Raw genomic sequence first — 27,256 nt, forward strand, 5'->3', positions numbered from 1 at the left:
AGAAATGCATCCTTCATATAAATATCTCGTGGTCCTTTTGGGGGTTTGGCTCTGTCCTCTTCTGGGGCATGCTCTGTAGATGGGATCCTTTCAGGTTTCATGAACCCTTTCGAATGATATCATCTCAGTGATTATTCATTTCTTCTTCTAAGCAAGTCTAAAAGCTCTGATTTAACATTTACTGTCCGGTCTAACAGCAGCACAGAAAGTCAGATGGATGGTTCTTCAAAGCTGGATTTCTCTCTCTGACATTTATTTATCATTTAGATGCTATCTCACTTCTAAGCATCCTTGTACAGATTGATGATGATATCCTAAATGAAGACATTTGACGATAGCACTATTGCCTTTTTATAATGAGATATATTATTTGTCATGGCTTTAAAAGCAGCCAGGACTTTTGCCTCAGATTAAATATTTCCAAAAGCAATGGTAAAGAGTTATATACTCTATTTTATTAAAAGTTTTTCAATGACACAGGTTTGACGACAGCCCTGTCAGTCTCTCTCCTTTTTTCTTTCATTTTTCTGCACTCAATGTCTATGCATACCGTGGTTATAGTTGAAAGGGGGAGCCATGTTTCTGTGCGGTGACAGGTGTAATATTGCATCTCAATTGCCCTCTGCTGCTTCGGTACCCTTATGAACGCATTTCAAGGAAATGTTCTTTTTGTCCTTGACACGTGAATGTCAGGGAACATGCTTGATGGCAACGCAGCCGTAATAGTTTCATGCATTCTGTAGAAATGCATGAAACTATTGCGATAAACCATGGGGATCTGGGTATCTTGAAAGTTAGAGTTATTGCCCTTTCTTCTTAGGCTGTATTATTTTAACCCCTTCTTTACATTGAATTAAGACCCTCAGCCGCCTCAAAATCAACAGGTGTGTAAATGTTATTGAAGCAACCATATGACACAGTCAGAGAACTACTTTCTGAGATCTTTGTAAATAAAAGGAAACCATAAATCACCTGTTTCTTTATTGTTTTCTTAGACTTGACAACTTTTCTCTTAGCTTGATCGCCCTGACAAAACGTTTCCTTTGTGATCAGATTTCTTAGACGTCCTTTGTAAATGGGTTTGTATTTGGATGAAACACTGCAGCCAAGAGCCGATATACATGAGCTTAATGCTGAGGCCACATTTCATAAATGAGATGAAAAGGCAATCGACCACGTTGCTTCAGATACCCTTCAAAATCTTTATTTTTCTCTCACCATAAAAGCACTTTAAATTACTTCTCTCTCACTTAACGTATCGTTAACGCCGTTATTTGCTTTTTGCCGGGAGACTGTTACGTTTGGTGGTTAAGTGTTTACGGCATGGGGCATTTCTCTGGATGTTTTTATGGTGAGAGGTGGAGGCTAGACTACATTTGCTCCTACAGCTTCTTATCTCCCTCTTCTGTTCCTGTCCTCAGATCGAGAAGATCATGACACTGATTGGTGCTGGCATCGATTTTTCCAGGGATCAGCAATATGCTACACCAGGTAGAGTATAATCATCATTGTCCTTTCATGCTGTTAAATGTTAATCAACACCTAGAAATGGTGTCTATGTTGGGATTTCTTTCCCTCCTCATGCTGATTTGTATCTATTTTGACTTTGGCACACTGAGAATAAGTTGCCTGCATTGCCTCAACACATTTAACTACCTTTTTAGTATGTGTCGCACATGTTTTTATTGTCACTGGGTCTTCTTTATCATTGCCATATTAATATAGCACTTTACATGCTTGGATTTGCTTTAATTTGGTCCTCCCGAGTTGTTTGATAGGTGGGCTCATGGGAAATCAAGAGCCTGGGACTAGCAGACGGCGTCCAAGACGAATTGCGATTCAGTTAGCAACAGACAATTAGGTAGATGTGTGTAATGCTGGTAGACAGTTGGTCTGTTTTAATAGAACAGACAAGGAGTGGTATGGACATTAGCAGCCCCTGAGGAAACTAAGAATACTCTTTTGAATAAGGAATAGTGAACACAAAGGACTAGGGATGTAACGATATATCAAATATCAAGGTAAATAAATGTCTCAATACCGTCGTGAGACTGACACTAAGTTGACCTTTATTTAACCAGATGGTCCCATTGAGATCATCAATCTCTTTTTCAAGGGAGACCTGTCCAACATGGCAGCAAGTGGGTTACAACATGAACATCAAACAACAGATAACACAAAAGGACATCGTATTTACAGTGCTACATGTACATACCTAGAGACATTGATAAGTACCAACAGTATATTTATATCTCTGTCAATAAGCCTCACCTTCTTGACAATAACTGTATTGTTTTGGAAGTGGTGGAGAGACAACGCACAGTTTGACCCACTGCTGTCACCCATGGCCAAAGCATATCTCTCTGTCCCAGCAACATCAGTACCAAGCAAGAGAGTTGTTTCCACAGCAGGGGATATTGTAAACGCCCAAACATCCCAGCTTCTACCTGGAAATGTGGACATGCTCATATTCCTAAAAGATAACCTTGATGATGCTGAGTGAGTGAGTTAGAGTTGAGTTACTTGAAAAACTAAAGTGAAACTTGATTTATTCTATTGCAGGGTCTGATTATTATATTGTTGACACTTTAAAATACTACTATCCTACTAAAATGCTGTACAGATCAGATTTATTATTTAATAAAAAAAAGAAAAATCACATTTTTTCCCTTTATTTTTCAATATCGCGATAAATATCGTACCGTGGACTTATTATCGCGATATTATCGTACCGTGAGTTTTTTGTATCGTTACATCCCTACAAAGGACCCTTATTGGATTAATTTGGCTTGTTCTTGTTTCAAAGCAGTGGTCTCTCTCTCTCGTGTGTGATAGAAACCAGGTTGCTTTTAAGTACAGTCTCTAAACCTTACTCTGAAAGTACCAGGAGTATTATAATTTGAAAGACCAAAGTGCCTGAGAGACACTCTATTAAATTGCTCTCTGTAAAATAATGTCTTTGTTTTAAAGGATTGTGTACCTGCTCTCCTGGTATTCTGTAGGCTTTTCAAAAGCCTGTCGTCATATTTGATGGATGTTGCCCTGGGAGCTGCTGCAGTAAACCCAAACAATTGACTCCTTCCCTTCAGCTTTCACATTCATCATTCACCTCCAGGTCACACTTTTCCTCAGTCACATTGTACAGTATATAAGCAATGTAGTGGTTTTACAAGTGTGTTTTCTGCCCTGCACTGGAGTGAGCTGTTTAAATATTAACCAGTAAGCATGTCGGGGGATGAGCTCATTTTGCTTTGTGGACATAAAGAAAACTGAGACCACTGCAGTGAAGTAGTTAGCGCCCCGGCATCTGTGTGGTCTGAACATGTCTGAATCCACTCCTCTGTATATGAGACTTAATCTTAAAGGTCACCTATTATACCTGATTCAGACCAGTGTTTGCCTCCTCTCTGTGTTGATTGGAGTGCAGCGAAGTCTCTAGCTGATTGGGTCTGAGCCTGGCCCTGCAGTCTCTGGTACTTTTTTCCTCTCGACTGATTTACTTCCACATCAGAGGGAAAGAGATGATGGAGGAGGGTGAAAAGAGACAGACTTTTTTTATACAATCACAACTGCACGTAATAAGGAAGGTGGGGGGGGTCTGTAGATGGGAACTGTAGCTTGCACTGACATAGAGCAGCCACCTGCAGTGTTTGAGAGAGAGTATGGTAGGGAGAGAGGGAGGGAGGGAGGGGTGAGGAAGCGTGCAATGAGGGGAGAGAGAGGGAGTAAGGGAGGAAAGAAATATTGCAGGCAGCAGAATTGTGAACAGCAGGACAATAGAAGGACGCCGCCGCGGTGTGTGTGTGTGTGTGTGTGTAGGATGAGGTGTTTCCTTTTCAGCTCAGAGTGAACTACAGATGTTTTTTTAGGAAAGTGGACCTGACCACATCCCACAGACTGTCCCAGACTGAGGAGACAGTTGGAGCACTCTTTCTTTCCGGAGTTCATTCTGGGGCCCGGCTATTTCTTAAGTATGCGTTAAAGTAGCTTGTGGAATCCTTCACTGGATTTTCATTCATTTTTCTTCCTGACACATTTCCAAGCGTCTGCAGCGACCTCAATGGGATCTATGACGTGGGAATCTCCTCTGAAACGGGATTGGTTTTGCACCAAGTTAAATAGATGATGAGATCACTGAAAAGGGAAAAAGAAGATGTATCTGCATTTTACTAGTCATTTGAGTTTAGGTTTAGATCTTTGCTTGTTTGTTATTGTTATTTGTCAGCTTTTTTTGATGTGTTGTCCTAAAGGGAAAGCAAATAAAGGTAATATATAACTCTTTCCTATCAACAGAAAACACATTTACTCATTTATCAAGTTAAAAGTGAATGGTAATTTAAGGGTGTGATAGCTGAAATCCCACCGCAGAACATGTGTTTTTTGCTTCTGAATTGTACCAGTAATATGTAGAGGCAGTAATCTGTCTTCGTTCAGGGTTAGGCTCCTCTGGGCTGCTGACAGCCGTCAGTGTTGCTTTTGGTCCCAATCCATCTCGGCTCATGACAGACTTGTTGTGCGTCCTGCTGCTTTCCCTGTGAGCGCTGTGATGTTCTCAGGTAGATTCCTGTCTGGACTGTTGGTGGTGCTCAGCAGGCTGGGTCTTTCAGTCAGAGTGCCTGTTTACTAATTCATGAGGAGTTTCCAAAGAACTTTCCATGTTGCTAAGACACATCACCCTCTCTGGAGTAAGGTGTGTCTCTCCCTCTGGGTTTCTCTTCATAACAAAACTGGAGCTTCACTAAATCAGCTGCAAGCTTTTACCTTTGGACACAGAATGCTACTTCCTGACCCTGGACATTTTGACTTTTGTCCCAAGTTGGATATGAACGGTTTGTTACGTTTGCAACAGTGAAGTGATGCAGAGTTTTGTTGATGGGGAATGTGTTCTGGGCAGGTCCCCGACTGACTGTCATAGCTAAGATCTCTGTTCACATTAGCTGGTAGTCCACCAGCTCAAACCCATTTATCTCCTCCTTCACCCCTGAGATCAGGGGCACTTTTAGCCATCTTGGGTGACTGTGGTCCAGCCCCCGCTGCCCTGCGGGAGCTGACGCCCTGTCCACAGAGGACACTGTCTCCCCCGCCAGGCTCTTGTTGCGGATGCACTCGGCTCTGCTGGCCGAGAATGATGTGGCAATGCCACGTCTCGTCCTCAGAGTGCCGCTGCTACCGGCTGAAAGGTTTCTCCCTCCTGAAGCGCTTTCCCCTGTCAGCAGGTGCTGCAGGCCGGCTGCTGGAGCAGCCTGTGGGCGACTGGCTGGAGCACGTGGGGCTGCCGCAGTACGAGAGCAAGCTCCTGCTCAATGGCTTCGACGACCTGCACTACATGGTGAGTTCCTCTGTTCTTTTATTAGGTCCAAATTGACCTTAATGCTCTTGACTGTTTAATGTACTTTCTTTCTTTGTCTTTGCTCACTTTCATAGTCTTTTTCCTTGTCTTTCACTGCTTACTCCTACTTAACCCCAGTGTGTTTCTTTGTGTATAATCCAATTGATGCCTCCTTAGCTGTGAGATGATCCCATTAGGTGTGTCTAAAGTTCAATTAGCTGAAATCCTGTAACGACCTCTCCGGTCTTTTTCATGAGTTTTCCTTTTTAAGCAGCTGCTGCAATATATTGATATGGGAACTGTGTATTCTGGGTGGATTCAGTACATCATTTTATATCTCGCCTTACATCACAAACGTTATAAATATCTTAATATTCAGTGCGTGATTCAATGACATAACTTTACCTCTCGGCTCTCCGGCAGAGCCTTGACTGATGTTTGCTAGATGTACAAGTTCATTCAACCAGACAATTTGCAGTTTTATCTTTGCTGTCAAATATTTTGTTTACGGGAGCTTTGATATCATTGTGCCCTGTTGCGTGTTGAATCAGGTTCATGCTTAAGCTCTCAGACAGTCTGTCTCCATCTCAGGGGCCGGCTCTCCGTGGCCCCTGACCGGAGAAGCAGCTGAAGCCCGGCCAGAATGAAGGAGCGTCTCGGTGAGCAATGGGATGCTGTTGCCAATCCGACAGTTGATGGAGCTCACAGTGTGCGACGCCACTATGAATTGGCTCTGTGGCTCGTGTCAGTAATGAGGACTGATGGAGGAGAGAATGAGAGACCCAGCTGGTAGGCTGAGCCAGTGGGCATGTTGGAAATGAGACAAGTGTGTCAAGATGAAAACTCTTTCCTCCTCCATCAGGCCTATCAACACCTTCTCTGTTGCACTGGAAGAGACATTTGTTAGCTGTGTTTCATCCGAATAAATTAGATTAGATGGTATGTGAGCCACTGTAGCTCATTTCTTTAAAGAGACCCTAAAGGTGGAAATCCTATTGTCTCTTCTAAAGAAATGCAGAGCAGCATACCAAATGTAATTGCCCGTACAGAGACAAGTTATATTCCTTATTTTGTATGACCAGTGCTCCTGGAAGCCAGACTCTTGACAAAACCTTAGTCTTTGATCTGGCTATTTCATAACTTAAGTTAGATTTCACTTAAGATGTGTGACCTGTATAACTGGCAATATCATTGTGGACTTTTAAGTCACAATCTCAAACAAAGCCACATTTGTAACCTTCTCACTCCTTAATAGTGTTACCTACCTAAACCTCAAATCATACCCTGTTATATTAGGATCAGTTTGTATCAAATATTGTACTTAACTCTTTTTATGATCCAACAGATGTTTTCTGTGTGCCTGGAAAGATAGAATGTTTTCCAGGGGTGAAATCCATGTTAAAACTCCATATTTCAACGGACTATGAAATGATTAAACCAGGACAACTACCCTTAAAAACCATGCAGCAGTAATTGAAGACAGTACAGAGGAGGGCATAACACGTTATGAAGAAGAGCCATCTTTCGTTCATTAATTACAATAGTGAAGAAGTTCCTTTTAGTTCATCATGAGTAATTGTTCACCCTTCCCATGAATGGTATGTCACAGTTTAAAGGGTCACAGATGGTTATTTGGTCTCCTCTTGTTTGGAGGGATGTTGTCTCCCTGATTACACTGAGGTGTGTTCCATGTTTGTGTTTTTCCAAATGAAGGTCATTGTGATCATTGTTTTTAATTACAGTGCGTTAATTAGACTTGTAAATTAGGACCTGACTCCAGAGAGCATACGTTGTCCTTCTAAGCAGCAATGTTGTACTGGTGTGGATAGAATAACAACGCTAGAAACATGAATACCAAAATAGATGTGAATGTTTTGCGCTCTTGGACTAAACCTAGCGGTGTCAGACTTGTTTCAGAATACATACACTGATACTTGCATTAATAATCTTTAATCTACTTTACATAACCTGCATTCCAACATTGATCTGTCCCTTCATTCCCACCGAGCGTCATCAACACCCATGTTTAATTCTGTGCTGAAGCCTCTCGAGGTTTAATCTTCCTACTGTCTTTTAGTCTTTCACTCTCACACCGTCTTTAGCCGTGAGTATTTCCTGTTTCAAAGCAGAGAGCCGGCTCGCTTTCTATCTTTAAACACGGCTTACAGACCACCTGGCTTCCTAAGATCGCTGGAGGATTTGGAAAAAAGCGGTAGGCTTTAAACGGCTTGTGCTTCTCTCAGTAAATGTGGACCTTTTTAAAGAATCACAAATTGGTGAGTGAGAGTTGCCCTCTGAATCACCTTTATCTCTGCCCATCTTTTCCAAATGTGTTTTAATGTAGTTAAATGCAGTAGAGTGGAGAGAACAGGAGCAGGCATCGTTGGGACAGTTACAAGACAGATTTGTTTTGTCTAATTGTATTAGTAGTTCCAGTCAGAGGCACAGATTTATGGAGCTCAAAACGTCCAATAGTTCATATATAGGATAAAGGAATTGAGAAATACATGTTTGCACTAATAAATTGTGTAAAATATGAAAAAAGAACACACTTATTTGATTATATGTTGTATCTATATGTATTGACCCACCCAACTCGATGAAGTGACAGAATATCTGCAATTATGAGGATGTTTTAAATGATCTCAATGTATTGGTTCATTTATATATACTTGCTTCATACATCCATGTTTTTGTTAACTTCATGTTATTTTTTATTGATTTAAGAAGACTTCCGAGCTAAATTGAAATTGACTCCAGCAGATAATGTACTTGAACTAAATGCATTCTCGTTATTACCACGCTGATCCAGTGTATCGGCTCTAAATAACACTCAAACTCATATGCTTGGTGTGTACAGATATACAAAATTACAGAATCATGGCTGAGTAAAGTCTAATTATTGAGATGACACAGCCTAATATCTCTGATGTTATCACGTTCTTATGATAGACATCAGGAAGTGAAACTTAGGTGCTAGCAGTAATAGTTGTGTTCATCATTACACACACTTTGGAAATCTCTCTCAAATGATATTTAGCTTTCTTCTAATTTGCCCATGGGTATGAGCAGCATAGACATAGTAGCTATGTTTGTAAATGTCATTTTCTTACATGTTTTATGTGAGGGACTGCGGATGGAAAGTAGCTCAAAGCTAAATCCGGCATATTTACGCTTGGTACATTCATTGTGTTAAGTGTTCATTACATTTTATTTTTTTTAAATGTCCGCTGTGCCGTGAGATCACTAATGAAACAGTGTTTACTCTGGCCGTCAGACTGCTGTGATCTCTGTCTGTCCTGCAGGCTCTCTGCAGAAGAGGATCAATAACAGCAGTGATTGTGTTGTGTTCAAGCACCGAAGCAGAGACAAGGCTCTTCTGAAACCAATTAGATGCTTTTTACCGACTCATGGAGCAAATGTACCGATGAAACGAGCCCGTGCTGCACTCCGGCCCTCCATGGTACTCACCAGTAATGGCTGTTGAAACGAAGCAGCTCTTTTTTCTCCCTTCTCTTCGTCTGAGCTCAGATTCTGGGTCAGTTTGTATTCCAGGCAACCGTGTCACCGATTAAAGTCTGCTGCGACAAGACTTTGGTTTAGGCTCATAAGCTTGAGAAGGAGTCATTTACTTTAGTTTAATGTCAGTAGAGGTGACTCAGAGCTTGATTTCAATCTTTTGGTTTCACGATGAGATTATTTTAATTTTTGTATTTATTTGACAGGGACATTGATTGACATTTCTGTAAATGCGCCAGTTAGCCAACACGCTATTTTTCATCTGCAGTCCCTGGACAGATGTTGAAAGTCATCCTAAAAAAAAAAGTTCACTTCAAATGACAGGTAAATACAAATCAAATCAAATCAAGTTTTATTTATATAGCACATATAAACGATTTTTGGTCGAGCCAAAGTGCTGTACATAAAATAAAAATAGCCTACAGTAGAGACACTTTACAGCAAATACAACAGCACAGATTGTTCAGAATATCAGTATGAGAAAAACGACACCCTCTATCCTTAGATCCTTAGAAATACAATCAGTAAAACAACATTCAACATAGATGCTTATATTATGATAAAAGCATATATAAAAACATAAAAACTAAACTAAAATACAGATAAACATCTGTTTATACTTCAGCATTATCTTCCTCCGTTATTCTGTCCTTGTTGCTATTTTCTACAATCGAATAGATGCAAATGTTGGAGAGAGTCAATGCCACCAGAGCCTGCAGACACATTGGAAACTCAGTAATGGCTTCATGCATTAGAAGCTAAAGGATTGGGAATGGATTAATTGATTTAGCTGCTTGTGTAATGGTGGAGCTGAATAGTTTACCCGTTGGATAAACATTTGTGCAGGAATTAGATTAAATACATGGTTCATTTGAAGACATGTTTTTATTATCTTTGCACATCCGTCAGCTTGTAATAGTCCTGTGTTGTCTTATTACTGCCTGTTAAGGATGACAAAGTATACGTTTCTCTGCTGCTGGTTAGCTGTCCTTTAGTCAGAATGAGTGATCCGTGCCCTCGAGCCCCTGGCCTGAATTCAAAGTGCTTTTAAACCAGAGGGACTGCTGTGTGGCGGCTCTCTGAGAGCGAGGAGAGAGCAGCATCTTAATGAGAGGAGAGGGGAAGGCAGACATGGATGAGGCTTACAAACACACACAAAACCACCCAGTTTACAGATCTACTTTTTTCACCCAAGTTGTGCTTATGTCAGCTTCCTGTAAACTAATGAATTCTCTCTGTTAGACCACTGTTAGACAAAGTGGAACCACATTAGTCAGAATTTTCACACAGATTTGTCACCGCCACGTCTCGCAAGTTTTTGTTTTCAAAGTCTTTGAGTGGGGATGAATGGCTTATCAAGATGAAGCAGAGGTGAATGTAATGTTTATGTGGCAGGAGATGGGAGTCTCATAAACTACAATTCAAGTTCATTCAGTAGGGGTAGCTTCAGGTAGCAAAATATGGATGATGGCTATATCAATGTAATCATCAGTAAATGGCTCTATGAAACCTGATGTACTTATATGATTCTGTTTTCTTCAAGCTTGTGTCTTCTTGGTCGAATGCACTTATTGTAAGTCGCTTTGGATAAAAGCGTCAGCTAAATGAAATGTAATGTAATCTGCATAAAATAAATGATTTTCTTTATGACGAAGAAAAGCAGAGAATCCTTACATTTTATAATGAAACCAGATTATGTTGGGCATTTTGTTTGAAAAGGTGATAATAGAAAACGGTTACAGATGTTGATCAAGTATAGGATGAACCAACCAACCTTTCAAAGGATTAATATCGACTGAAACACAACTTTAAAATCTTCTCAACTTCCAACATCGTCATGTCTAGCTATGTGAGGATACTGCAGCTACAGATTTTGTCAATTCAATTTATGATTAATTATTGAATACCCCAGACACCCATATATTAAATCAACAAAGAGACCAAACAAGAGGTGCTAGCAGTTGGGAAATATGCCTTTTAATTTACTTGACAACAGCCTTAAATAGTAAAGCAATTATTCAAATAGTTGGTGATTGATAGTTGTTAAATTAAATAGAACATTAATGAATGGACTCATTTCATCTCTAATGTCTCCAACGTGGCCCAAAAGGTCATCTTCAAAACTGATTTTTTTGTTCTGGGGTTTTCACTTCAAACATTTTCACACACCACAAAATCTGCAGTGCCAAAGCCTATTATGATTTAATATGTTCTTTCCTGTGTTTACCTCAGTGATGGATTACAAAAACTGCTTTTTAAATTCTCTATGAAGTTCCATAACAGAAAACGTTGGGTGCAACAAATCATAAAGCAGGCGCTCACACAGGAAACCAAAGAGCTGCATTAAAACACTTCTACTTAAAAGTAAAAAGTGCAGGAAACAACTCGGGGAATGTAAGCAGAGACTGTGGATTCAGTCTCTTCGAACTGCATTTCCCCCACAGAGCCACTTATCAGTTAATCTCCAGTGGGAGAGTAATGCAATGATCCATGCACTGTGAAAGCGCTATTATCCACCCAGCTCCCCAAAGAGTCTCAATGCTCAGCTGGAGAGGAATGGATCGGTGTGTTGCTGCTCACAGATAATGGGCTTTAAGTCGTCACTTCAATGCAAGGCATTAGGGAACCAAAAGAGATGCGTTACAATGTCTTATGCTGCTCAAAAGGAGCTCCAACTAGGGCCGCGTTTCACCATGACATAACATCCTGTCGGAGCTTATGCTCTCATAATGCACCTAACTTTTCATTATTACTGTCTGTTTCTGTTTCACTGCATCATTTTATTCATCAGTAAATCTGCATTTTATATAGAATTTAGTTTTGTTTGGCACATCTACAATCCAAAAACAGAAAGATATTCGGCTCAATTTCCAACAACAACATGTGTTAGGGCTGCAGCTTCATTCCATCCATCTTTTCTCTCTTTTTCCCGGTTTTTTGTCTGTCTTCTTTCTGTGCCTTCTGTTTTCTCTCTCTGTAATTTTCTGACTGTTTATTATTATAACCTTTTTCTCAAATCCCCCGTGACATACTCTATGAATGTTTTGTCATTGTAGAATCAGGGGCTAAAATTGCACTTAACATTGTGATCTAACAAACGACTTTACACAGATTACTCTGCAGTTTTTACCCTCGCTGACAGCTCCGCTCCTCACCCTTTGTGCCCCTTGTTTGCATCTACAGCGTCTGCATGAAAAACAGGCTTTGACCTACAGACACTGTGTGTGTGTGTGTGTGTGTGTGTGTGTGTGTGTGTGTGTGTGTGTGTGTGTGTGTGTGTGTGTGTGTGTGTGTGTGTGTGTGTGTGTGTGTGTGTGTGTGTGTGTGTGTGTGTGTGTGTGTGTGTGTGTGTGTGTGTGTGTGTGTGTGTGTGTGTGTGTGTGTGTGTGTGTGTGTGTGTGTGTGTGTGTGTGTGTGTGTTGTGTGTGTGTGTGTGTGTGTGTGTGTGTGTGTGTGTGTGTGTGTGTGTGTGTGTGTGTGTGTGTGTGGATTAACTTGAGGTTAATATTGAAGAGTCAGCCACATGAGCTGTCACAGTTTGTTCCTGAGGCAGCATCTCCCTCAAAGCATCATGGTACTTTAACATGAGATTCATTTGCTGACCCAAGATTAACTTAAAGCTCTTACTGACTCCTAACTGATCACCCGAGTAGTAATGATTTGTTTTAACTCGTTTATTCTGACCACTAGCAGAGCTAACAGGACAGCACTAATGAGCGATGTTCTCTGCAGAAATGGAGGCTTCCCCTTCACACGTCTGGATGTTTTGATTTGTGTGTTCCCTCTGAGGCCATCAGTTACAGTTAACTATCGATGCTGTGGCATTTTACCTATGCATCTCATATTGCTGACCACTCTGCTCTTCCGACACTGATTGATCGCTCCTTTCTCCGTTATCCGTTACCTGCCCCGCGGTCTCAAAGGTGCTACAGTGTGTAACAAAAGATGGGGGTGACCATTATTCACACACAGCTCCGTCAATCCCCTCCCCCTAACACATACATCTCATTTAGGAGGTTATCGATGTGGCTCCCCTACAACAGTCAACGGTCGGGTCCCAGGGAGTCATTTACCGTTTTCTGCTATGGTGGCATTATGTGTGATCAATACTCCAGCACTGGCTATTCTAGAGCATGTATCCATACGTTCCAATACGTTTTTGACTAAAATACATCCCTTAATCTCTTTCATGTACTGCACAGTTCAATACTTATTTTAATACAGGCGCAGTGCCAGTGATATCCTTTAGAAATGTAGGCTTATATCATTTAACAGAGATGCTGATTTGTTTTGTATTTTCTTCCATAGGGGAGCAATGTGATGGAGGACCAGGACTTGAGAGAGATTGGGATCACAGACCCGAGCCACAGGAAGAAGGTCCTGCACGCGGCACGGTCATTACCTAAAGTGAGGAGTCATTGATTCTAACTTCAATACTCATCCCAGCATTGCAAAACCTGATTCATTCTCATGTGTCTGATTATCACAAGGTGCTAATCTCGCTTGAATACCAATGCAGTACCGCAGTATATTTACCCAAATACTGTCATTAGTATAATTATGAGAAACTTGCACCTACAGAACTATTGTATGTTACTCCTACTTCTACTCTCCTACATTTAAAGGAAATATTCAACTTTTTACTACTCTATATTTATATATATAATTACTGGTTAGTAAACAATGAGCTTAAACAATACCATGCATTGTTAAAGGTTCAAACCAATGGATTCTAACTTCTCTTGATTGTTATGTCTTACACAAAAACATCGTCATGTCTCCAATGTCATTTATATTGGTTGTCAAGAGTTGCTCTAAAAAGTAATTTCCCCTAAAAACGTTCTGTTATTTTAATTAATATAACCGTCTGTATTTTTAAGTCCCACATAATTGAAATTATCCAATATTTCTCTAAAGAAAGAGAATTCAAAATCTTCGTTTCCTCTTCTTTATTCTCCCACTTACATATAAATTAGATAAACTATTGTCACTTCACCTATACCAGCCACAACAATAAAATGATACCTTGATGCATCAATACTACAAAATTAATAATGAATTAAGTAAAAACACATCTTAACATACCTTACTTTTGATACTTAAAGTACATTTTAGTTGATAATAAATCTGTAATTTTACTTATTTGGACTGTAAAAGCAGGACTGTTAAATATGTTAAAAAGCACATTAGTGACTGTGTGGTTGTCCTGCAGGTGAAAGCTCTGGGCTGTGACGGCAGCGGCTCCATCTCCACCTGGCTGGAGAACATGGGTCTGCACGAGTACTTGCACAACTTCCTGACCAGCGGCTACCGCACTCTGGACTGTGTCAAAAACCTGTGGGAGCTGGAGATCGTCAATGTGAGTCACAGACTGCGAGGAGTGTCAGAGGGTGAAATTAGTTTTAGGGAAACTTCAGAGAAGGGACAAGTTGGACAGTTTACTCCAGCTTTAGTTTTGGGAGGCAAGAAACGGAAACTCTGGACGTTAATACACAGAATGTTGGTGTTAAATATTTGGGAAGAAGTTTAAAATGATCCGAAAACAAATCAGTAATATTTGAGGTAGTCCTATGAAGTATGAATACCTATTTCACTAGTTAATTCTAAGCTGTAATCAAGGATGCGTTAGTGAAAGTTATTAAAAACACATTTAGGTTTGGATTTAAGGGTTAATGTTTTTTATGACGAGTTTATTATCAGTGTCAGATGTGTCTTGGTCTTCTTCCAACTTTCATGGTCACATGATATTGTCTTTTGTCCTCTAGGTGCTAAAGATCTCCCTACTTGGTCACAGAAAACGCATCATTGCTTCGTTAGCGGAGAGGCCGTACGAGGAACCTCCAGTCAAGCCTCCCCGTTTGTCTCAGATCAGGGTAAGACCCCTCACACTGTTTTACCAACAACTTTCTAAAGGTTAAATTACAGTTTAATGGTTTAACTTCCTCCCAGACTTGGTTTGCTTTTAGTCTAGGAATCTTGCAACGCATGTGTTTTGGGAAAAATGACCATCACTGTTGATCATGGGACAACTAATGGTGTCTGAATCTGTCTCTCCAGTGCCAAGACCTGCCCGGATCCTCCTCCCCCCTCAGTCAGATGGACCCCTACACAGGACGCTCAATGGACCCTCTGCTGCCAGTAGGAGAGCCTGGGAGGAAAAAAGTGCCAGAAAGTGACTACGACGCCCAAAGATATCAGAGCGATCGACACCGATCACATGTATGTTTACGTCTTTCCCTTCAGCACTACTTTACGTCCTACAGTATCTTCATGTCGTGATAAAAGTGGGCCACTGCCAGACTTATAATTATACTTCCTTCTTCCAGGATCGGTATGATGAGCGGCTTCGAGAGCCCCGTCTGACCCTGCGGCCGCCGAGCCTGGCCACCCCGTACGCCCCGGTGCAGAACTGGCACCATCAACCTGAGAAACTCATCTTTGAGTCCTGCGCTTACGAAGCCAGTGTATGTTTATCACTCATTGTCCTTCCTATATGATGCCGTTTTTATTCAATATAGTCACCAACCTTTTCTCTCTCTCATTCTCCCTTGCAGTACCTCGGCTCCATGCTTATTAAGGAGCTACGAGGTACAGAGTCCACGCAGGATGCCTGTGCCAAAATGCGGGTAAATTACTTCTCCAAGCTCATGTGACAAACAATGCATATTTCTTTACGAGTGAGCAGTAATTCACCTTAATGTCCACTCTTTATACGTCCTTTTTTCCTCCAGAGGTCGACAGAACAAATGAGAAAAGTCCCCACCATCGTCCTGTCCATCACTTATAAGGGTGTGAAGTTCATTGATGCAGCCAATAAGGTAACTACTACATCCTATCCTGCTCAGTGCAAAACTCAATATCACAGCCGTAAATCCCTCTGCTTCTTTTCTGTGGTTTTAAATGTCATGCCTGCAAGTTTAGGTCACATTTGTTCCTGTTTGACTGGAAGCAAGTGTGCTTGTATTGACATTTATTTGACTTCAATAAAAAAAGACATTGAAAGGTTGTCTTAGAAGCAGTCTGGTTTTAATGGATATTTCTACATTTTCCTTCATATTGGGATGTTCTGTTCTGTTATATGAAGTCTTTATAGAGTGAGTCTTATGCCAACTCTCTCCTCGGTGCAGAACATCATCGCAGAACATGAGATCCGGAATATTTCATGTGCAGCCCAGGACCCTGAGGACTTGTGCACGTTTGCCTACATCACCAAGGACCTGCAAACCAACCACCACTACTGCCATGTGTTCAGCACAGTCGACGTGGTAAGGATGCTCTTATTGTCCTCTCAGCTTAATCTCACATAGTTTAAAGCGACCCCGATATCAAAAATCAATCTAGATTGTTTTGTGTGAGTTCCCTGGAGGGAAAACTACTGCTACCCTCGTAACATAAACAAGGTGAAAATAATAAAAGGAGAATTTCAAGTGTTGCAAAAACGTCCTCACTGGTGAATTTGAATTCCTCCAACATCATGCCGCAGACTTGAACTGAGGAGAAGTGACAGCTCGCATCGTCAACACTGTTATCTGGAGACTGAATGTTCTCAAGGTGTCTCGCTTCAGCTGCTGCGGATTGCCTCCTTGTAGACACAGTGCTATTCTGGCCATGATGACTGTCCCTCCTTAAAGTACTCTGTCCCCCCTGACACCAGATGATTATCCTGCTAATCTTTCCCATAATGCACCAAGGGGCTTTCCAGGCTGAAGTCAGTTAAACTAGGCTCATTTTCCTCTTCGGGGCTTAAACGAGGGGCTTTGTCTCAAGCAGTAATGCAGTCGGATAGCAGCTGCTGTGAGATGTGATTGGTTATTCTAAACTGTATTGACAGAGAGCTGCAACAATTAGACAATGTATTGATGAGTTGATCTTTGAGAGTTGATTGAAAGCTTAAGTGGCTTCTAATTTCAATGATGGAGATTTCTATCTTTACTGTGTTTTAAATCATATTAAACTAAATATCTTTGCGTTTTGGACAGACAAAACAACATTTGAAGAAATCACCTTGGAATTTAAGCAACTAGAATTTTCTCAGTATTTTCTGACATTTTATAGACCAAACAACTTTTTCATTAAGAAAATAAATAGGAAGATAATTGTTAGTTGCGTCAATTTTTGCCCATTCTGCTGCTACCATCCTCAACACATATGCCCCTTTCACACCAACGCGTTTTCAGCTCCGGCTCGGAGCTGGAGCTGAAAAGTACCGTTTTTTCCTGTTCACACCGCAGAGGCGCCGCCTCTTAGCTCCGGAATCCGGTTCACTTCCAGCTCCAAAAAATTGTCGGTCTAGAGGCAAGAGCTTCGGAGCTAAGAGGCGGCGTCGCTTACGTCGAGGCGGGGGCAGGGGCAGATTCGTCGTTGATGCTGAAGACCACAAAGAAGTCTTGCATTTCGCATGTGATGTTTGTAAAGTTCCAAGTAAAGTCGTCCCTTGTAAAGTCGTCCGATGCCTTCCATTTCGTTTCGTAAGAGGATAACCAAAGCGAACAGCGCTTCAATACAATCGGCCATTGTTGTTGTTGTCGATGTGAGGGATATCCGCGCGGTTTGGATTTTATGAAGCAGGCACGTAAACGGTGACGTCATGGCGCAGCAGCGGCAGCTCTGGTTGGTGTGAACAGAGCGGGAGCAGAAAAGGGAAACCGGAGCTGAACCAGAAAAGCTACCGCTCAGAGCTAGAAAGGGAAAAGCGCTGGTGTGAAAGCCGCAATAGAGAGGGATCACAGAGCTGAACACGCCTGTCTGGTGCAGAAGGCACGAGACAAATCAGGACATTAACTAAACAAGTTGAATAACAATATGCAGATGATTTCTTAACTCTGCGTCCTTTTTGTGTCTGTGTTCCTACCATGATTGCTTATCCAACTTTCCAATGTATGCCGTGTGAAGCTTGAATGCTCCGTCTGAAGTCTGAGGTGCTTGATCACACTTGGAAGCTGTCAGTGTTTAACAATAGTTTGCTGTTGCACAATGCTCTCGAGATTAAAGCCACTTCTCCTTGTTACAAAGACGTTTTATGCAATATGTACTTCATGCGTACTGCAAACTAAATATTGTTGTTCAAAGCCGAGAATACCTAAAAAGGCTGCCTGCTTTTCCTCTTTCTCCCTCTCTGTGTAGAATCTGACCTATGAGATCATCCTGACGCTGGGCCAGGCGTTCGAGGTGGCCTATCAGCTGGCTCTGCAGGCCCAGAGGACCAAACAGCCCCAGAGCCTCCCCGTGGGCCCCGGCTCAGAGCTCATCGAGACCAAGTCCAGCCGACCTGTACCAAAACCACGAGGCAGCGTACGGAAGTCAGGGGTAAGTGGACCTCGAACATAAATATAGCACAAGACACCATATAAACATTTTACGAGATAGTTTATTGGACATGATTAAATAGAGCAACTCATTTAAGTTCTCCTCCTGTGGTGGAAGTATATTTGTCTGAAATGCTTTTCCTGTTCATTTGGCAGTCATTTCAGGCTCTGTGTAGCACACGTGGTGCAAATGTGGGAGGAGAGGTGAGGGGTGCAGTCATCTCAATTTTAGCTATAGGGGGTCTGCAGTATCATACTTTTGAAACTCAGCAAAATTCAATATCCAGAGAGAAAAAGAACACCTGCTGTGTTTTCTAATGATAGACTCAAGCAGCATGAGGTCAAAACTCAAGCAACACTTATTAAAGTATGAAGAACAACTTTATTGTGTACTGCAGATGTTGTTGGAGCTTTTTTTCTTCTCCGGGCAAAAGTAGGTCAAGTTGTGCCAGAAATACTTCAACTACAGCATATCCTACATAACGGACTTCTGATAATTTTTTAAGAAACATTATTCCAGGCTTTTTGAAACGAACCCTCAAAACACATTAGTAAAACATTTGTATCAGTCAACAGCTTCTCCCTTCATTATGATTACACTGTTCGGATGTCTCTCTTCCATTAGCATAAAACCATTAAGAAGTGAAGCTTGTGCTGAATATAAATTAGATAAATACACCTCAGGGAACATCACACATCTCCAGCTGCTTAATGAAGTCGACAGAATCATGTTAAGAAAGTTTACTGACTCCTGTGATTCCCTTCACCTTTGTATTTGTATAAATGCCTCGCACTCCCTCAGTGACACACCCACACCTGTAAGCCTCCCAGTTTATCTGCTTCTGTCTCGTGCTGCTCAAATCTGTCACACCCTTTTATTCTCACTTCCTGTCTGTGCTGCTTGTCTTTCCTTCTTCCTCTCCGCTCTCTTGCTGGCCGTGTTGATCTCTCCCAGGACTCTCCTCCTCTGGACAGTCGCTGCTGTTACTGTCACACCTGCACCACCCATCGCCCCTCCTTCGCCCCGCTGCACTATGCCAGCCCTGCCGCCCAGGTGCTGCCTCATCTCCACCCTCTCGCTCTTTGCTCCTCTCTCTACCTCCCTACTTTATTTCACCTTCTCGCTGCCTTTCAATCCCCCAGTATCCTCCATTTGTGTCTTTATCCCATGCTTGTCTTTGTGAATGTTTATTGCTGTTATTGTATGTCTAAGTGTAGTTCTTGAATGTTACATTTGACTCTGGCGTCCTCTAGTGGCTTTTTGCTCGTAACACATGCAGAACATTTACTGTGACAGAGAAGCCCATTCAGTTCCTCAGTGGATAGTTAATGTGCCAAAGTTATTTCAGTTCAAGTAAAGGAACTTGTATGAAAATCATTACAAATTCTATTAAATAGACCAGTGGTTCTCAAATGGGGGTACGCGGACCCCTAGGGGTACGTTGGAGTACTGCAGGGGGTACGTGAGATTTATTTTATGTTAATGAAAAAAATGTAATGCATTTAAACAAACTACTAATAGTAGATTAACTACTTTCTTCAAAAGTTTACAGTCATTCTGGATAATAAAATGGGAACAATAAACGGGGCGCTCTCTTTTCCTCTCCCTCTCCTGACAGCTCGTCAGGCTCGTGCAGCTCGCTGAACCTGTAATAAGTGACCCGACAGTAAAGAATAAATATATGTATAACTAGTTTAGCTAGTTCCAGAGTAGATGAAATAGCTAAGTGTGTTAGGTCTAACTCTTAGTGTATTTAATTTTGCTCCACTCAACGGTCCTTCACAGCGGCGGAGCTGTGATCATGCAGAGCTGCGTGTTCTCCGTCAGCAGCAGCTGCTCTGCTCTCTCTCTCTCTCGCGTCCGGTTAGACTTCACTCGCGTTTATGTCCAAATCTATCAGATCTAGCTAGTTCTAGTTAATGATATGACTGCCTGCTTATCAAAGGACCTAAACAATAAGTGTTGCTTGGCAACGGCGTGTGGCCGCAAAGTATAGCATTATGCATATGTTAATGCTGTTTAACAAGGTTGTTGTTTTAATAAATCAGCCACTGATGGTGCAGCGCTGTACTGTACCTCTTTATATAGGCATTTTTTCAAAGGGGGTACATTATTGAAAACATTTGAGAACCACTGAAATAGACTAATGAAAAAGGTTTTAGATTGACTCACAAAGCATACAAGACATAATTGACAACGGAGATGAATGCATTATATTAGAGTGTATTCAAGACAAGGGTAAATCTGCATGCATCATTGAAACTGATTTTGACGCCGTGATCTAGTCCGAATGCCACTGGCCAAACATATATTTAAGTGTTTTACTTAATTTCTGCAGCTGTTGAGATTTGGTGCATTCTCTTCGTGTCTACAGGGGGACATCGCAGAGCAGGAGGGGGATTCTCACTCCCAGGGCAGTGCCACGTGGCTCGTGGACCCCAAGGAATCCAAGCGCACTATCAGCACTAAGTACGAGACCACAATATTCTGATTGGACCCCTCTTCCTCCTGACCTCTGACCTCTGGGCCTGGTCTTACCCCTCTTCCTCCCCCTCGTTCTGTGTGCCTTTCACTTTGACTCTGCCTCTCCCTCTCTGGGCTGGACCCCTGCCCCCCCCCCGTCTCCCTCCAGCCAACACTCACCTAACACCGACACAGTCTGCGTGCTTTGCTCCTTCTGCTAATCCACCACCGCTTCTTCACTTTTCAATGATTATTACTCTTCTGCTTTATCAACCCTCCTGTAGCTCCTGTCACTCACACTTCCAGCCTGCCACTCGCCTTCACTGTAACTCCTTTCCGTTTTAACCCTGTATGCTTCCCGAACTCCTCCTGAATTTCTGCACCCGTCAACATCCCACTTTTGACTCTTGGTGATCTTCTTTTATTGGTGCTTTTCCTGCTCTACTAGGCGACGGCCGCTCTGAGGCTTTTCTCTCTGATCTTTCAACTCCTGACTTCTCCGAGTGCTGAGCAAATCTGCTTCACCACGACACAGAGTGAGCCCCTGCACACATCCTGTACCTGGAGGGACATGTTTCCCGAGGAAACTGAAACACTGGTCGTGTAATTCTATGCGTCAGTTGGACTACAGCAGAATGTTGATGTTATGGAGCTTATACAGGATTTGCTATGGGGGACATTTTCACTGTCAGCTTGAAGCCAAAGGAGGCCGAGATCCTAGCACTGTGATAAGGTCCATTCAGAGCTAATAATGGTAGCATTTTGGGGGGAAAAGGGGAACAGAATAGGGCATAAAAGCTGATAAGGACCCGCATGTAAGTGCTCCTTGTTGCTCCAGGAAATAGACAGTCCCAACTGTCTTAAGACAGGCATGCCCTGCTCTGTCCGTCAATCAGAGCTCCAGGTTTGAAACCCGATGCTTCTGGAGAGGACTTACTATGACTAAGCACTTGTGCCAAATCTACAAGTGTGTAAGAACAAGTTCAACTTCTCCGTCTCGTCTTTTTTTTCTTTCTTCTTTTCACGACTAATGCCTTCTATGCTCATCCTGTCAGCATTGCCTTTGTTTTGCCAATCACTACCTGGTTAATATTTCACGCCTGCTTGTGAAAAGAGTTAATCATTATATGGGAGGGGGGGTAATCCATCATCTACACGCTGTTTATTTTTCCTTTATTTAACCTCATTGCTTTGTGTTCGTGTTTCCTCTTCCTTATAGCTGAACACTGTGGCCACTCCCAGCCAATAAGAAAGGACAGGCATGAGCCCTGTTGCATTGTGGGTAGGATGTTTTGGTGGAAAAATGACCCACTCCCCATGCGGCAGAATCACATCACCACTTGGAATCGAGCTCAGCACTGTAACACACGGCCTGGAGACACAGACGTAAACACTGCAGATCAGCTGACATCCCCGACTTCATCACACACACACACACACACACACACACACACACACACACACACACACACACACACACACACACACACACACACACACACACACACACACACACACACACACACACACACACACACACACACACACACACACACACACACACACACACACACACACACACACACACACCATTTATCTTAATCGGAAAGTGATGGAGTCAGATGTTAGTGTTGCTTTTGCATTACCTGAGATTAATTGAGGGTTGATGTTCTCTCTTTGAGGAAATGTACCTGCTGCAATGTCACAATGCAGAACTGGTAGTAAAAGGGGAAGTGGCGGAGATCGGGAACATTGTCCTGTGTTATGAAACAAAGGTACGAACTACCAGACAGACTCCTCACTCTGACGGTACACAGTCCTTCCTGGGTCATTTGTCCACACATTGTAGCGTCTTTTTATGACTGTCATCCACACATACATGTATAACTGTGATAAACAATGTAATCTTGCACGGGAGGAACTCTAACCAAACTCAAAAGGCAGAGGAACTGACACTACAACGACTGTTTTATAATAATAATAATATAACGGGGGTGGCTTTTATATGATTTGAACGTTTTTCTGTATGTTTTAATTGTTTTAGAGGACAATAATATGTCCTAATGCTGGAACTGGATCGGCTGTGGTTCACTGCTGCTCCCTCTCTCCTTCCCTGCTCCTTTGTTCAGTTAATCCAGACAAGATTAATCACCAAACCTGCCATGCAGCCTGGTATGTCTTCAGTTTTAAGATGCAGAAAAGAACAATAGGGCACAGCATGTTTCTCCTAGCTCTCTCCCAGTGTGTTGACTGTTAATGCTACTTTTTGTTCAGCAGATAAATATATGGGTACATGGTCTGGTCCTTTTTGATTTAACTGTTGTATATGTGGTACGTTGTCAGGCCAGTACGATAACTCTATGGTACTCTACTGTCTTCAGCTCGCTGGTGTCGGCACCTTCGGCCATCAGCCTGGTCCCGTTCTGCTTTTGCACATTGTTTAGGGATCAGGAGAGATATTTCGGGACTAATCTGATGACAACAATGCTGAGAATGATATTGTAAATGAGTTCTAGCGGTCTGTATTTTGATACTTGAATGATTTTTGCTTTTATAGATATCTATATATATGTATATGTATGTATGTAATTTTTGACGTTTGTCAAAAGAGAGAAAAGGACTATGTCTTATAAAGTTAAACATATCGTGAATAAATACCCTGTGATTTAAGAAAAAAAAAAGGCTGAGAAAACAAAGACTCAGAAGAGGGACCTCACTTCAGAAAAAAAAGATTGTAAATAATCTCGGGCTTCCAGTCTTTTTTATGATTATTTTTCATAATTGTACAACTAATAAATGGCGAAATTAGAAAAAGCTGACTTCTGAATCTTTATTTGCCCAATTACTGATCTTGTGTTATGTTACCATGGAATGTTTTGTATTATTGTTTTTATTTTTGGTCGAATTTTGTGCCCGATTTTGAACACCTCTAGTTCTTCTGCCTTTCTGATTGTTTGGGTTGTTGTTTTACTAGTTTAGCTTAATTAATATTTATTTAGTACATTTTTTTAATTGCCCACAGGTTGTGTATTGACATTATTATTTTTGTATCCTTCTGTTGCCTAAATTCCCATCTGAAATTACTTTAGCGACAATTTTAAAGGCCAACTTCTGTTATTTTGTCTAAACTCATTCACCTAGAAAATTTAAACTAGATTTGTAACTGTATGAATACGGGAAATAAATCAGTCTGCTGCATACAGTTAACCAAATAGTTAAATAAATCATGTTATGTTATCTAATTTCACTTTTTTTTGTTCAATATTCAGTAGTTATTCATTACTGGGGCTGATGGCCAAAACACTATACTCTCTGACTCTGAAACAGGAAGATGTTATTTTATCGAAAAACTGGAAAGACGTTCCTTATTATCTATAAAAGTGTTAATCTTCAGGTTACAAATTACACTGCATAGAAGTCAAATGGCATTAAACCTTTCTAACAACTGCAGCCTGTGTCAAACAGCCACACGTCTCAGAACCCTAAGCTGCATTATTTATTAAAATGTTATGACTGCTGGTATGGAAAACATTTGTGTTATGTTGCCTCGTTGGCCAACACAAAAACATCAACAGAACAGATGATAGTTCCTCTGGCAGATATAAACATGGATTTACACATCTGCTCATTTTCATAGATATGCGACAGACGTCACAGATGTAAGCTGCTGTTCCTGGAAAACAGATCGGCTCGCTGCGTGCTGATTGTGCAGCTGATATCTGCAGACAGGCCTGCTTTGTTCACAAACACAAGACTTCACAGCGTGCACCCTGTAAACAAAGAGAACAACTGGGGAACCAGCAAGAGGGATTTACATTTTTAGGATACAAAAGAATAAACGGGACATAATTTCATTGTGCAACTTTCCATTAGGGAATGGATTTAGAAATAGTCACTTTATTAACTATAAGATGTATAGATGTGTTATTACAAGGCATTAATACGATTATATTAGATCAAATTATTATGAAGAATCCAATAGTAATCTAATGATTATGTTAAATGTTGTTACTAAAGTGTCATCCATCCACAAAGCAATCGTAAATGTTCAGGTTCTTGACCAATAACAACATATTAAAAAGACAAAACAAATGCTGATTTGGACAGTCAAGGGCCTAGTTTGTGTATTTGGTTTATGTAACTGTCAACAAGATGTGTTTTCCTTCAAAGATAAAATAACGCTTTGATAAATGCAACTTGTGACAAAATACTGCTCAAAGTGTGGCTCATATAGCTCAAAGCATATCTTTGTCTCAGTACAGACAATTTCACTGATCTGTTCTTGTTGAATTGATAAGGTCACAACAAGTTCACTTTTCAAAATGCAAACAAAAACAAAAAGCTTTTTGTCAAGTTAAATAAAAATGTAAACACGTTATACATAGCATTGGGCTCGTATTTTTATGACTTTCATATTTAGTATAAAATGTTTCGATTTATGCTTTGGAGAATTAAAATACTTTCCATTGGCTGCTGCTATTCCATTGGCTCTTCCTCGATCAGACGCTCGCTGATTGGCCGCCCACACCAACCTGTCCGGAAGCTAATTGGCTCACCTGCTGCAGGTTTCTCCACCTGTTCGGTCTTCTCTTCGTGTAGTTCTACTTCCAAGAACAGTGCAGCTGTCAGAGGGGACTGAGGTGCACCGACATGGACTAAACACAGCTCGTTTCTTTGTATACACACAGCTGTACGGGTCTACATCTGTTCTATTTACATCGTTGGTGAGTAATCAAGAAATCCCTATGTTTGAAGTGAGTGCGATCTTTGGTTCTGCTTTATTCATGCATACGACAGCGTTATGAGGAAAGAATACTTAACATATTTTTTTTGAAAACGTGCTTTTACAAAAATATAATCAACCTTAAAGCATGGTATGAGTGTGCAATTCGTTTAGACCCCTAGTTATAGTATTTTATAAAGCTTTGACTAGATTATTTACTGTATTTGAGGAGGTTTCAGGACTCTTTGCACACATAGGCTCATCATCTGTCAGAGGGCAGTTTGGGTTGGAGGGAAGTTGAGGGTGATGAAGAAATATTCCCACTATAAATACATAGTACATTGCTAATCCCTTTCATGCTCTTAAGAACCTATACCTCCTTTCAAAGATTGATCATTAATGTGGCATCATTGAATATAAGTTGGCTTAGTGGTTATAGGTTGAGTCAAAGTGCAAATATTTGAAGATAAATGTCAATAACACAGAATTCAGTGGAACATGTGCCAAGCTAAACATTAATGAAGAAACTCGAGCAGGTAGAGAGTTACACAACCTGCTGATGTTCACCATGAACTTGTGTTTACTGACAATCATTAAACCAGCTCCCTGGCTGCCCTTGAACACATACTTCACATTTTTGGATCCTTTAAAGCCTTTTTTTTGTACAATTACTATAATGTATACTCATAAAGTGTAGATAATGATTCCTTGGATTGTAATTAAGCCTGGGAAGCTGAAACTGTTCTCACAGTTAACATTTAAAATACCTGTAGCTGATCCTTCCCCTTTTATAGTTTATAGTTTTGTTATATGCTGAGTTATAATTCAAGTGGAACACCCAGTAACATCAGAGCAGTTTAATTTAAAGTAGGAGCAAGCAAGGTGACATTCATTTCACTATTAGATCCTGACTCAGCTGTGGGTGCAGTGAGCTATGGTTTGTTGTTCAGGTATAAGGTGTTGGCTGCTCTGCCTCGGACACTTGTTCCCTCGCTCTGCTGATCTGAATGAGCTGATGGGAGGACCGATAATTGGCTCCTATTTAAGAGGCCACTTCATGCTTCGTCAGCCAGCCTTTGTTGCCAGAAAACACGAGTTAGTTATGTGGGTGTTGGTGATCAGGTTTTAACCCAACTGTCCTTTGCTATGTCTTCATGTCAACAAGATATTGCTCATCAGCTTCCTACCAGGCTTTCCCAATATCTATTTTTTACCAAGTAACTTTCTTGTAACTTGTGCCTTAAAACTTGTATTGTTATGATCCAGTTTCTAAATCAGTTTGTTAATATTAGTTCAAGTATTTTCTCAAGCTTACTTTTATTTGTCATCCTATAGTGAAGCATCCTGCATTACATTTTGTAATCCTTCATTTGTCAGAGAAAAGTCATATCTGTTGTACTGTCTCTCTATAAATGCGCTCTTGTGCTCAGGGATTAATCAAAACGTAAAAATATGTTATTAAAATGAGACCATAATACAAATTAATCAATTCTACCCTGTATACATTTTCTCTCTATGGAATATCCATAGTTCAAACAAAGTCAGGGTCAAAGGGGAATTGTATCTTTTTAGAAAACACAAATATTTGAGTCCAAATCCGAGTGATTCAAGTGTTTTAATCATTAACCATTTTCTGTTACATTTTCTATATAATTTAATTTTACTTAAGCCTCTTTTAAAGTCCTATCGTCATACCATAGATAACATATTCATTTTAAAACTGAAATGCAAAGTACTGAAGATAAATACTGAGGATTCACTATTCTCGCTGTAGCACTGAAGTGATCTCAGTCATTAATCAATAATCTTTTTTAGGCTGCTGTCATAAAATGCCGTCAGTTACAAGAAACATCCCAGAAGCTAGGGCTGCTCGATTATGGCAAAAATCATAATCTCGATTATTTAGGTCAATAATT

General features: G+C 41.0%; 1 protein-coding gene across 11 annotated transcripts in view; it reads left to right on the forward strand.

Annotated features, from left to right (window-relative positions):
* LOC117543041 (ankyrin repeat and SAM domain-containing protein 1A-like) overlaps positions 1-23,431 on the forward strand; it is a 64,262-nt gene extending 40,831 nt beyond the window's left edge. For 2 of the 11 annotated variants that reach the window (XM_034211056.1, XM_034211058.1), the window contains exons 16-27: positions 1,422-1,491; positions 5,217-5,329; positions 13,157-13,255; positions 14,061-14,207; positions 14,614-14,721; positions 14,906-15,067; positions 15,175-15,312; positions 15,403-15,474; positions 15,580-15,666; positions 15,976-16,113; positions 17,972-18,154; positions 19,109-19,612. In XM_034211056.1, coding sequence (XP_034066947.1) covers positions 1,422-1,491; positions 5,217-5,329; positions 13,157-13,255; positions 14,061-14,207; positions 14,614-14,721; positions 14,906-15,067; positions 15,175-15,312; positions 15,403-15,474; positions 15,580-15,666; positions 15,976-16,113; positions 17,972-18,154; positions 19,109-19,378 — 1,587 coding nt within the window. In that variant the 3' untranslated portion in view covers positions 19,379-19,612. The other 9 variants (XM_034211059.1, XM_034211061.1, XM_034211064.1 and 6 more) reach the window with 8 other exon arrangements.
* The last annotated feature ends 3,825 nt before the right edge of the window (positions 23,432-27,256 follow it).

This window comes from Gymnodraco acuticeps, unplaced genomic scaffold, assembly GCF_902827175.1.
Source record: "Gymnodraco acuticeps unplaced genomic scaffold, fGymAcu1.1, whole genome shotgun sequence".
NCBI lineage: Eukaryota > Metazoa > Chordata > Actinopteri > Perciformes > Bathydraconidae > Gymnodraco > Gymnodraco acuticeps.